General features: G+C 37.4%; 1 protein-coding gene across 1 annotated transcript in view; it reads right to left on the reverse strand.

Annotated features, from left to right (window-relative positions):
- LOC138323016 (protein bicaudal C homolog 1-B-like) overlaps positions 1-14,314 on the reverse strand; it is a 78,313-nt gene that overhangs the window by 42,943 nt on the left and 21,056 nt on the right. The window contains exons 2-3 of the mRNA XM_069267330.1: positions 13,971-14,017; positions 4,819-4,888 (exon numbers count right to left, since the gene is read on the reverse strand). Of these exons, the coding sequence (XP_069123431.1) occupies positions 4,819-4,888; positions 13,971-14,017 (117 nt within the window). The remainder of the gene's footprint in view (positions 1-4,818; positions 4,889-13,970; positions 14,018-14,314) is intronic.

Consider the following 14,314-nt stretch of genomic DNA (forward strand, 5'->3'; position numbering starts at 1 on the left):
AAATAATATAAGACAGGAACACAACAATGAAAAAATATCAATGATATGCATGATATATAACACAAAACATACAGCCACCTGTCAGATTAGCCTGCGGGGAGGGGCTGCCAGGCCTCCCTACGACTATTGTCAGTGTAACCAGATCGGTCTCAGTACACCCCAGCATGTGTTAGCACTCAGCGTCTGCGTGGGTTGACACATGCTGCACGTGCCTTGTGTGTCTAATATGGCACCAAATCTACTGGTATATATTGGTTCTCATGATTCAGCCACACTAAACAGCTCATGTTGTCACACACTGCAACTGGTTTGAGGATAAACAGAAGGAAAACAAGGCCATATCAGCACCACTGAAGTTGTCAACAACAAAACATTGTGAAAGCCGTAAAATGATTCAAACTGAAAAATAATCAAATAGAGTCAAACTACTAGAAATCTTCTGTATAGATCTGCACAGACTCATGAATAGTACAAGAATATGACAAGGTTACTCTTGCATTATATTCAACAAATCATCTTTTTGTTTACATTTAAAGATGACATCTGTTGTCCTGTACAGTGGGATTACACTATAATGTGGCCATGTTTGGAGTGCCTACAATATCAGGTGGTCTATTGTTGAGCATATATGAAGTTGTCCTGCTCGGAAAGATGTGATCATGTTTCATAGGGGAAATTTCGGCATGTTTCCAGTAGGATTACATTATACATTGTGGTCATTTTTTGGAAATATTTAAAACCAACTTAATTTCATGAAGACTTCTTTTCACATTTCAATGCCCGACAACTTTTTCATCACAATCTAATTTCATGAATTAGAGTCATTATGAATCTAATGTACCTTAGCTTAGAATGTTTTTGTGTAGAAAATTTTTGAGAAAATTAGTTTACAACACAAGGCCATCTAATAAGGTGGAATTATGTACTATTTGTCCTTTCTTTGGTAAGACTAAATGTCAGTATGTTCATGTTTGGCCGAATTGCACTTAACGATGATTCTGTGGTGGTCATGTCCAGTACTACACTATTTAATGGTAATGATGCTGGAATGATATTGGACCAGCAGGATGAAGGAAGCAGCTCAAATACAGTAATGCCTACATTATAGGTAGTATCACTGGCTTGTTTCAATCTGGGGAGAACACCAGGTTATAATTACCCCACCCAGCCATGAGTATAAAATCACCAGGTTAAGTTCACTCCACCCAGTTACATATGGGTGGTACTGCTTTACTTCATCGCCTGTTTTCACAGAGATTCTCCATTCTGCTCCAATTTCAGAAAACTTGGAAACAAAAAACTTCTGGAATCCCTCTTGCATGTGTTTCTCCACAGAGATAAGTATGATATTGAAACATACAAACAGTACATGACAGAAGGCAGCCACAATTAGTCGGACACAACTATCTACTCAAGAATCTGTCCGATATACCACTTACTCAGAATCCCAATTATTTTCTACTTACATAATATACATTGAACACATGATAACAATTTTTTTACTCCGAAAATAATTTCCTAGTCAGTAAGAATGCACATTAATGGCAGATCTCTGACAAGCTTAACGGTGATGGACAAAAAGCAGAACATTATTGTTTATATTAGACATATATTCAGAAGTTCAATTTGATTATGTTTGATGAGGTTTTAATTTGAGAGCAAGACAATCCTGAGTGTTGTATATAATGTTGATGATGTTACTCGACATTCATGTTCATTATCTAATCAACTTTTAAACATTATTTATGATATCGTTTTTGGTCCAATTATAAAAATAATACCTGCCACTGGATCACTTAACATGTCAGAGTCTGCCCTAGCTTTTGTATGGTAAGAAACTGGAAACCATGGAAAGTCTTTAAATATATTCTTCATTCAGCAGTGATTGTCTAAATGACCATAATGTTCAGGCGTCAAACATATCACCACTAGCCCTCCACATTTCGGATGCAAATTTGAAACCAATGTGGAACAGTTGCCACGCCTGTCCTGTTGTTTCTTTGTTTTTGTTGTTGCTGTTTTTACAATAGGCACTCCATTTTTACTCCATATCCTAAACCCAATATTTCCTTAAATGACTCAGTGGCTGTTGAACCTAACCCTAAAACAACAATTTTCATTTCATTTCAGATTGTTGGATCTTATTCAATTTGCACAGGCTCAAGGTGATGTCCATATAACTATAAGAAAATAAATGAGTCTTATTTGACCCTGCACAAAATATCATGTACAGAAATTTCCTGTAACCGAGTAAAGGGTATTTTGGTATTCTATAAAGAGAACTTTCACTGACATTTACCATAGGTAAAGGATATTTTTATACAGAGAACTTTCCAGACCTCTACCATAGCCCGAGGGGTATGCTATCTACCTGGGTTAGGAGTATTTTATAGAGAGATATTCATTGACATCTACCATAACCTTAGGGGTATGCTATCTCCCTGGGTTAGGGGTCCCGAGGGGTATGCTTTCTCCCTGGGTTAGGGGTGTTTTATAGAGAGAAATTCATTGACATCTACCATAACCTAAGGGGTATGCTATCTACCTGGGTTAGGAGTATTTTATAGAGAGATATTCATTGACATCTACCATAACCTTAGGGGTATGCTATCTCCCTGGGTTAGGGGTCCCGAGGGGTATGCTTTCTCCCTGGGTTAGGGGTATTTTATAGAGAGATATTCATTGACATCTACCATAACCCGAAGGGTATGCTATCTCCCTGGGTTAGGGGTATTTTACAGAGTGAAATTCATTGACATCTATCATAACCCGAGGGGTATGCCATCTCCCCTGGTTAGGGGTATTTTATAGAGAGAAATTCATTGACATCTACCATAACCCGAAGGGTATACTATCTCCCTGGGTTAGGGGTATTTTACAGAGTGAAATTCATTGACATCTACCATAACCCGAGGGGTATGCCATCTCCCCTGGTTAGGGGTATTTTACAGAGTGAAATTCATTGACATCTACCATAACCCAAGGGGTATGCTATCTCCCTGGGTTAGGGGTATTTTATAGAGTGAAATTCATTGACATCTACCATAACCCGAGGGGTATGCTATCTCCCTGGGTTAGGGGTATTTTACAGAGTGAAATTCATTGACATCTACCATAACCCAAGGGGTATACTATCTCCCCAGTTAGGGGTATTTTACAGAGTGAAATTCATTGACATCTACCATAACCCAAGGGGTATACTATCTCCCTGGGTTAGGGGTATTTTATAGAGTGAAATTCATTGACATCTACCATAACCCGAGGGGTATGCTATCTCCCTGGGTTAGGGGTATTTTACAGAGTGAAATTCATTGACATCTACCATAACCCGAGGGGTATGCCATCTCCCCTGGTTAGGGGTATTTTACAGAGTGAAATTCATTGACATCTACCATAACCCAAGGGGTATACTATCTCCCCAGTTAGGGGTATTTTACAGAGTGAAATTCATTGACATCTACCATAACCCGAGGGGTATGCCATCTCCCCTGGTTAGGGGTATTTTACAGAGTGAAATTCATTGACATCTACCATAACCCGAGGGGTATACTATCTCCCTGGGTTAGGGGTATTTTACAGAGTGAAATTCATTGACATCTACCATAACCCGAGGGGTATGCTATCTCCCTGGGTTAGGGGTATTTTACAGAGTGAAATTCATTGACATCTACCATAACCCAAGGGGTATGCTATCTCCCTGGGTTAGGGGTATTTTACAGAGTGAAATTCATTGACATCTACCATAACCCGAGGGGTATGCTATCTCCCTGGGTTAGGGGTATTTTACAGAGTGAAATTCATTGACATCTACCATAACCCAAGGGGTATGCTATCTCCCTGGGTTAGGGGTATTTTACAGAGTGAAATTCATTGACATCTACCATAACCGAAGGGGTATGCTATCTCCCTGGGTTAGGGGTATTTTACAGAGTGAAATTCATTGACATCTACCATAACCGAAGGGGTATGCTATCTCCCTGGGTTAGGGGTATTTTACAGAGTGAAATTCATTGACATCTCCATACCAGGGTATGCTACTCCCTGGTTAGGGTATTTTATAGAGTGAAATTCATTGACATTACCATACCAGGGTATGCTATCTCCCTGGGTTAGGGTATTTTACAGAGTGAAATTCATTGACATCTCCATAACCCAGGGTATGCTATCTCCCTGGGTTAGGGGTATTTATAGAGTGAAATTCATTGACATCTACCATAACCCAAGGGGTATGCTATCTCCCTGGGTTAGGGGTATTTTACAGAGTGAAATTCATTGACATCTACCATAACCGAAGGGGTATGCTATCTCCCTGGGTTAGGGGTATTTTATAGAGTGAAATTCATTGACATCTACCATAACCGAAGGGGTATGCTATCTCCCTGGGTTAGGGGTATTTTACAGAGTGAAATTCATTGACATCTTCCATAACCCGAGGGGTATGCTATCTCCCTGGGTTAGGGGTATTTTATAGAGTGAAATTCATTGACATCTACCATAACCCAAGGGGTATGCTATCTCCCTGGGTTAGGGGTATTTTACAGAGTGAAATTCATTGACATCTACCATAACCCGAGGGGTATGCTATCTCCCTGGGTTAGGGGTATTTTACAGAGTGAAATTCATTGACATCTACCATAACCGAAGGGGTATGCTATCTCCCTGGGTTAGGGGTATTTTGTAGAGTGAAATTCATTGACATCTACCATAACCCGAGGGGTATGCTATCTCCCTGGGTTAGGGGTATTTTACAGAGTGAAATTCATTGACATCTACCATAACCCAAGGGGTATGCTATCTCCCTGGGTTGTGCTGACTTACCTTTCTTTGACTTGGCACCAATCTTGAGTTTGGAGGGCCACGTTATCTGAGTATTAGTTTCATCCATAATCTGAAAAAGTAATATTTTTTCTTTAAGTTCAAAGCAGACTACTGTGGTGTGATGCACTCTGGGAAGGCAGCACACGATGGGGATCCTACATGATCCTGTGATACTGGGCCCTACACAGATAACAATACATGTCAACAGACTTCTGGTCACCAGCACATTGTGTTTACAGTCGAAAAAATATTCAATCTGAATTCCAAATAAAGCAATAGGAATTCATATTCCAACAGATAACAACATTACACTCCTGCTTTGTTTACAAGTAGTCAAAGTTTAACTCTTTAAATTTTTGAGGAAAACAAAAAAATTTCACAACTTAGAAAGATTATATTTTTCAACTTCTTTTTTTGTTGTGAAATGACCATACTATCATGACTTTTTGTTTAAGTGATATCTTATGTATCAATTTTAAATTGAAAAAATATTTCACATCTCAGCTAATTGATAAGTCTCTCCTTATAACAGGATCACATATTATAGCATTATAACAATGATCTTTATCCTTCATATTACAACACTGACTCTAAATTGGCTCTAAGCAATAAAGGAATGTCTGAAATAATGGTAGACAACTACATGCTTAATTTCAGTGTTATTTGTGAATATGAAGTAATTGTTCCAACTGCTATATATATCACTGATAATGATGTAGACAATTCTTCATGAAATGTACACAAAATAAAAGTCATAAGATCATATACACACCATCCATCAATGATTATTTGTGAATGAATCAAGCACCTTTTTATGGCGGAACATTTCTGGCATATTTCAGCAAAAAAACCTGACATCACATAGGACCAGAGAAATTAAGTCTATGGGAGGCCAATTACTAGAACACACCAGAGTGTGGTAACATACCACTTAAATATCATATCAATTCACATCGTTTACAAAATATTTGCGAGAACATAACTTTGAAGCGCCCCACCTCCGCTCATCGATCTTCATCATGTAAAAATAACAGGATATTTCTAACATCAAATATAAGGGGAAATATGTATAATTCTGTGATTCCTTGTGAACTGTATTTACATGTTTTGTCTAAACCATATAATAGCTATATAATGAGAAAACCATCTAGGTGCAAATCTATTAAAGAAGCTTGTTTGGGGTTCTGGTAGATAGGCAGCCTTCTTATTTTAACTGAGGCATTTCATCTTCAAAGGCAAATACAAGCCGTGATACAGGCGAGGTCATTCTGACTGGAGCATGGAGAATTCCTAGGCTTAGATCAGTCTAGGACAGATAAACTTAGGGGGGTCTGTCTAAGGGAGATAAATCAGAGGGTCTGTCTAAGGTCTATCTAGGGGGAGATAATTCCAGGTCTGAGTCTAAGGTCTAATGAAGGAAAATAAGCCAGCAAATCTGTTGAGGAGAGATTAGTCTGAGGGTATGTTTAGGGTCTTTCTAGGGAGAGATAATTCCAGGAGTGAGACTAACATCTAATCAATTAAGGAAAAGAAGCCAAGAACCTGTCTAAGGATGATAAGTCTGAGAGCATGTCTAAGGATGATAAGTCTGTGAGCATGTCTAAGGATGATAAGTCTGAGAGCATGTCTAAGGATGATAAGTCTGAGAGCATGTCTAAGGATGATAAGTCTGACAGCATGTCTAAGGATGATAAGTCTGAGAGCATGTCTAAGGATGATAAGTCGTCTGAGAGCATGTCTAAGGATGATAAGTCTGAGAGCATGTCTAAGGATGATAAGTCTGAGAGCATGTCTAAGGATGATAAGTCTGAGAGCATGTCTAAGGATGATAAGTCTGAGAGCATGTCTAAGGATGATAAGTCTGAGAGCATGTCTAAGGATGATAAGTCTGAGAGCATGTCTAAGGATGATAAGTCTGAGAGCATGTCTAAGGATGATAAGTCTGACAGCATGTCTAAGGATGATAAGTCTGAGAGCATGTCTAAGGATGATAAGTCTGAGAGCATGTCTAAGGGAGGTTAACCATGCAGCAAGTCATGGGTTTTGTTTCTATGGGGGGAAAAATCTGAGAGTCTGTCAATGGGACATAAGTTTGAGGGTCCGGTTAAGGGAGATAAGTTTGAGGGTCTGGCTGAGAGGGGAGATAATTCTAGAGGTTGGTCAATGGTCTGAGTGTCTATCTATCATTACTGTTAAAGGAAGACAATGCTGGATCTATTTAATGTCTAAATAAGGGGACTAAAGTCTCATGTGCAGTAGGAAAGTTTCGGGTTCTCTCTAGGGGATACAAACTGGTCCATCACAGAGGTATTTGGGGCAGAAGGGGAGATAACTGGGTTGAAGGGGAGATAAGTATCAGATCTGTCAGATCTGTTTAGGTTAGGTAAGTCTGGAGTTTGTCACAGGTCTATCAAACAATGATTAACTTAATATGTTTTCTTCTTTTGTTTCTGGTCTTCGAGCTATCTGTAAACTGATCTCGTACTATCTACCAACATAGAGATTGGTATACCTGTAGAGTGATAGGTATCAGATTGGTATACCTGTAGAGTGATAGGTATCAGATTGGTATACCTGTAGAGTGATAGGTATCAGATTGGTATACCTGTAGAGTGATAGGTATCAGATTGGTATACCTATAGAGTGATAGGTATCATATTGGTATACCTATAGAGTGATAGGTATCAGATTGGTATACCTGTAGAGTGATAGGTATCAGATTGGTATACCTATAGAGTGATAGGTATCATATTGGTATACCTATAGAGAGATAGGTATCAGATTGGTATACCTATAGTGATAGGTATCAGATTGGTATACCTATAGAGTGATAGGTATCAGATTGGTATACCTGTAGAGTGATAGGTATCAGATTGGTATACCTATAGAGTGATAGGTATCAGATTGGTATACCTATAGAGTGATAGGTATCAGATTGGTATACCTATAGAGTGATAGGTATCAGATTGGTATACCTGTAGAGTGATAGGTATCAGATTGGTATACCTGTAGAGTGATAGGTATCAGATTGGTATACCTATAGAGTGATAGGTATCAGATTGGTATACCTATAGAGTGATAGGTATCAGATTGGTATACCTGTAGAGTGATAGGTATCAGATTGGTATACCTGTAGAGTGATAGGTATCAGATTGGTATACCTATAGAGTGATAGGTATCAGATTGGTATACCTATAGAGTGATAGGTATAGAGTGATAGGTATCAGATTGGTATACCTGTAGAGTGATAGGTATCAGATTGGTATACCTGTAGAGTGATAGGTATCAGATCAGATCGGATCTCAGATTGGTATACCTATAGAACCTCTCTATATAGAGTGATAGGTATCAGATTGGTATACCTATAGAGTGATAGGTATCAGATTGGTATACCTGTAGAGTGATAGGTATCAGATTGGTATACCTATAGAGAGATAGGTATCAGATTTGTATACCTATAGTGATAGGTATCAGATTGGTATACCTGTAGAGTGATAGGTATCAGATTGGTATACCTGTAGAGTGATAGGTATCAGATTGGTATACCTGTAGAGTGATAGGTATCAGATTGGTATACCTGTAGAGTGATAGGTATCAGATTGGTATACCTGTAGAGTGATAGGTATCAGATTGGTATACCTGTAGAGTGATAGGTATCAGATTGGTATACCTGTAGAGTGATAGGTATCAGTTGTATACCTTAGATGGATATCAATGGTATACCTGTAGAGTGGTCAGATTATACCTGTAGAGTGATAGTAGTGATAGGTATCAGATTGGTATACCTGTAGAGTGATAGGTATCAGATTGGTATACCTATAGATAGGTATCAGATGGTATATAGAGTGATAGGTATCAGATTGGTATACCTGTAGAGTGATAGGTATCAGATTGGTATATATAGACCTATATGAGTGATAGGTATCAGATTGGTATACCTATAGAGTGATAGGTATCAGATTGGTATACCTGTAGAGTGATAGGTATCAGATTGGTATACCTGTAGAGTGATAGGTATCAGATTGGTATACGATTGGTATACCTATAGAGTGATAGGTATCAGATTGGTATACCTATAGAGTGATTAGGTATCAGATATTTGGTATACCTATAGAACCTCTCTATATAGAGTGATAGGTATCAGATTGGTATACCTGTAGAGTGATAGGTATCAGATTGGTATACCTGTAGAGTGATAGGTATCAGATTGGTATACCTATAGAGTGATAGGTATCAGATTGGTATACCTATAGAGTGATAGGTATCAGATTGGTATACCTATAGAACCTCTCTATATAGAGTGATAGGTATCAGATTGGTATACCTATAGAGTGATAGGTATCAGATTGGTATACCTATAGAACCTCTCTATATAGAGTGATAGGTATCAGATTGGTATACCTATAGAGTGATAGGTATCAGATTGGTATACCTGTAGAGTGATAGGTATCAGATTGGTATACCTGTAGAGTGATAGGTATCAGATTGGTATACCTGTAGAGTGATAGGTATCAGATTGGTATACCTGTAGAGTGATAGGTATCAGATTGGTATACCTATAGAACCTCTCTATATAGAGTGATAGGTATCAGATTGGTATACCTGTAGAGTGATAGGTATCAGATTGGTATACCTGTAGAGTGATAGGTATCAGATTGGTATACCTATAGAGTGATAGGTATCAGATTGGTATACCTATAGAGTGATAGGTATCAGATTGGTATACCTATAGAACCTCTCTATATAGAGTGATAGGTATCAGATTGGTATACCTATAGAACCTCTCTATATAGAGTGATAGGTATCAGATTGGTATACCTGTAGAGTGATAGGTATCAGATTGGTATACCTGTAGAGTGATAGGTATCAGATTGGTATACCTGTAGAGTGATAGGTATCAGATTGGTATACCTATACCTCTATATAGAGTGATAGGTATCAGATTGGTATACCTATAGAACCTCTCTATTATGATAGGTATCAGATTGGTATACCTGTGATAGAGTGATAGGTATCAGATTGGTATACCTAGAGTGATAGGTATCAGATTGGTATACTGATAGAGTGATAGGTATCAGATTGGTATACCTATAGAGTGATAGGTATCAGATTGGTATACCTGTAGAGTGATAGGTATCAGATTGGTATACCTATAGAACCTCTCTATATAGAGTGATAGGTATCAGATTGGTATACCTATAGAACCTCTCTATATAGAGTGATAGGTATCAGATTGGTATACCTATAGAGTGATAGGTATCAGATTGGTATACCTGTAGAGTGATAGGTATCAGATTGGTATACCTGTAGAGTGATAGGTATCAGATTGGTATACCTGTAGAGTGATAGGTATCAGATTGGTATACCTATAGAACCTCTCTATATAGAGTGATAGGTATCAGATTGGTATACCTATAGAGTGATAGGTATCAGATTGGTATACCTATAGAACCTCTCTATATAGAGTGATAGGTATCAGATTGGTATACCTGTAGAGTGATAGGTATCAGATTGGTATACCTATAGAGTGATAGGTATCAGATTGGTATACCTGTAGAGTGATAGGTATCAGATTGGTATACCTGTAGAGTGATAGGTATCAGATTGGTATACCTATAGAGTGATAGGTATCAGATTGGTATACCTGTAGAGTGATAGGTATCAGATTGGTATACCTGTAGAGTGATAGGTATCAGATTGGTATACCTGTAGAGTGATAGGTATCAGATTGGTATACCTATAGAGTGATAGGTATCAGATTGGTATACCTGTAGAGTGATAGGTATCAGATTGGTATACCTGTAGAATCTCTCTATATAGAGTGATAGGTATCAGATTGGTATACCTGTAGAGTGATAGGTATCAGATTGGTATACCTTAGAGTGATAGGTATCAGTTGGTATACCTATAGAACCTCTCTATATAGAGTGATAGGTATCAGATTGGTATACCTGTAGAGTGATAGGTATCAGATTGGTATACCTGTAGAGTGATAGGTATCAGATTGGTATACCTGTAGAGTGATAGGTATCAGATTGGTATACCTGTAGAGTGATAGGTATCAGATTGGTATACCTGTAGAGTGATAGGTATCAGATTGGGTATACCTATAGAGTGATAGGTATCAGATTGGTATAGGTATCACGTAGAGTGATAGTATCAGATTGGTATACCTGTAGAGTGATAGGTATCAGATTGGTATACCTGTAGAGTGATAGGTATCAGATTGGTATACCTGTAGAGTGATAGGTATCAGATTGGTATACCTGTAGAGTGATAGGTATCAGATTGGTATACCTATAGAGTGATAGGTATCAGATTGGTATACCTGTAGAGTGATAGGTATCAGATTGGTATACCTGTAGAGTGATAGGTATCAGATTGGTATACCTGTAGAGTGATAGGTATCAGATTGGTATACCTGTAGAGTGATAGGTATCAGATTGGTATACCTGTAGAGTGATAGGTATCAGATTGGTATATACGTAGAGTGATAGGTATCAGATTGGTATACCTGTAGAGTGATAGGTATCAGATTGGTATACCTGTAGAGTGATAGGTATCAGATTGGTATACCTGTAGAGTGATGGTATCAGATTGGTATACCTATAGAACCTCTCTATAGTGATAGGTATGATAGGTACCTGTAGAGTGATAGTATCAGATTGGTATACCTATAGAACCTCTCTATATAGAGTGATAGGTATCAGATAGGTATACCTATAGAGTGATAGGTATCAGATTGGTATACCTATAGAGTGATAGGTATCAGATTGGTATACCTGTAGAGTGATAGGTATCAGATTGGTATACCTATAGAACCTCTCTATATAGAGTGATAGGTATCAGATTGGTATACCTATAGAACCTCTCTATATAGAGTGATAGGTACCAGATTGGTACTTTTATATCAGAGACAAGGTCAGGTCTTAGTGATATAGAGCATCTCAACCTTAAACAGCTTCCACAGACAAATATATTCTCAGCCAACTTGGCCTTGTCAAGGTTTGGACTTGAGACTTCATTCTAAGAGTAAGACATCATGTAAACTGTCAAAACAAGCAGATAAAAGATACCTACCAGCCTAATATAAAACAGACATTCAAAAACTCTAGCCTAACTGGAGTAAGAGATTGGCTGTAAGTATGTAAATATGTATACATTGCCAAATCTTAGCCAGAGTATATACTTGCCATATATACCATTATTGGGACAGACAAGTCAGTGAATTGTGTAAAGTCGACCAAAACAAACTTTTAAACATAATATTTAGTACTGGCCTTTAACCCTGGCTATACACTAAACATACAATCATATCGCTGTCTTATCATACAGAATGTATAGTTCACCCCACAAAATTGGCTGTGTACCCAAAACTTTTACCAAAGTCAGCTTTATCATAATGTACATATATACCTATAAGGTTATGTCCAGTGTAATGTATGCAGACAAACACAAGGGGTGACCTGAATAGGGACAGGTCTGGCCAGGTGGACTGGTCAGTTCGATGACCATTGGTCACCATGAAGTGTTTTTCCTTGGTTCAGGTCACCTAAACCATGCTCACATTAACATCTACATATCAAAAATCTTACATTTGAAATGACAAACATACATAAATTATGACCTTTTAGCACATTTTACCAAATACAGTAAAACCTGCCTTAGAGACAACCTCTGTAAAATGAAAACCTGTGTAATAGGACCTTTTCCTGGGAGTCCTAAATGGCCAATTTCAATAAAATTGGACACATATATTAATGAAGTAGGAGTTGTAAAATGCACGGCCAGACCGGGCGTGGCCAGACCGGAGTTTGAATGTGTGACCCTTCAAACACTATAGCTGCCCTAGCTATTCATTGACCAACCTGGCTGGTGACTATCAACCCAATCCAGAAACATTGCATCAAGACCATTTAGCTATGAAGACCATTTTTTTCTTTGTTCCTTTAGTGGTCTTAAAAACAGTTTTAATAATATTTTCTGTCTTTACATTAAAGATAATCTAACCTTGATTGTGATGTGATGTTTTTGTGAGTATAACATCATGTTTTTGAGAGAAAACAATGTGAATTTTACTAAAAAAATAACGATATCACAATTGATAACTCTCCACAAGGGAAATAACTCTGTATTATGCAAAGAATAAATCTTTAGGTGTTAATACTCGTACACTTTCATTATATATTTTTACTCTGCTAGAATTTGTGGAATGACAACTATTCACTGACATAATTTTAGAATACATTAATTGATATGACTGTAAAACTAACACATATCTTGACCTAGATGGAAGCACCTGAAGTAGCTTGAGAAGACATCAGAGTAAATCAATGTGACATTTAAGATTTTATTTAAAGTCGTGTTAACTAATAACGTAACTTTATCAGTAACTTGTTAATTTGCAATTTTTAAAATTTCACCTAGCTCTAGTAACCTACATTCTGAAGCATTCAACCTTCATTTTAATTAGACACGCCAGAAATAGTGGCTAGTTTCTTCCCATGCCAAAACTGAAAGAGGAGCCTTTTAAAAAACAAGTTATTATGATATAATAGGCTGTTTATAGTAGGATCGGTGTTTCTTGAAGCCAAAACAGATACTTACACATGATAGGACCTGTCCATGGTTGATGATAGATTTAAACCACAAGCAATGGTAAAACTCTTAGTTAACATAAATACTACCAGTATACAGCTCTCAATTAGTGTATTCAGGTTATTGGAAACAGACCCACGAACTAAGTGAACTCAAAACTTGGACAGTTGATTTTCTACATATAAATGCCATTTTAATAGTCAAATGAATGCAATGGTAAATATTACAAGATCACTTCAAAACTCTATAAAATTTATAGCTGAAGTGTTATTTCATAAATTTTTGACAGATTTTGTTTGATATACATGTATATCAGGCAAATCTGTCTATAAAGACCACCCAAGGACAAAGAAGTGCAGTTTATAGCCAGAACCTTTATACACAGGTTGATAAATATGGATCCACAAGTTAGTGGTCTTATTAAGCAGGTGGTCTTTATACAGAAGTCGTTGCGAAGGCAAATTTTACAGTTTCTAGCTGTAGGTGACTTGAACAAGTTCTCATTTTGTATCTTTTGCGTGTAAATTTATTTTCACATCAATCTTTGTCCTTACCCGCTGGAAAAATTCCTCTGCAGATTCTTCATCTTCATCCAGATGACCTATAAAATAAAACAATAGAAGTATTATCAATACAATTTTCATTTCTCCATTGTAATTTGACCATTTATTGTTATGGTTTATTAGAAAGTTCATTTTGTCATTTCATTTTAATGAAATCGGCCAATAACTGGTAGTTTTTATTAATCAATAAAAGACTATAAAAAAAGTAGATTAAATCAGTGTTGTGTTGCATTAATCTAATTCTGTTTGGTTTGCTCAGCAATCCACATTTGTTTACTTTAGCTAGTCTGGCAAATCTATAATGTATCTAGATTCAATATGATGACACATATATA

This window comes from Argopecten irradians, chromosome 5 (assembly GCF_041381155.1).
Source record: "Argopecten irradians isolate NY chromosome 5, Ai_NY, whole genome shotgun sequence".
Taxonomy (NCBI): domain Eukaryota; kingdom Metazoa; phylum Mollusca; class Bivalvia; order Pectinida; family Pectinidae; genus Argopecten; species Argopecten irradians.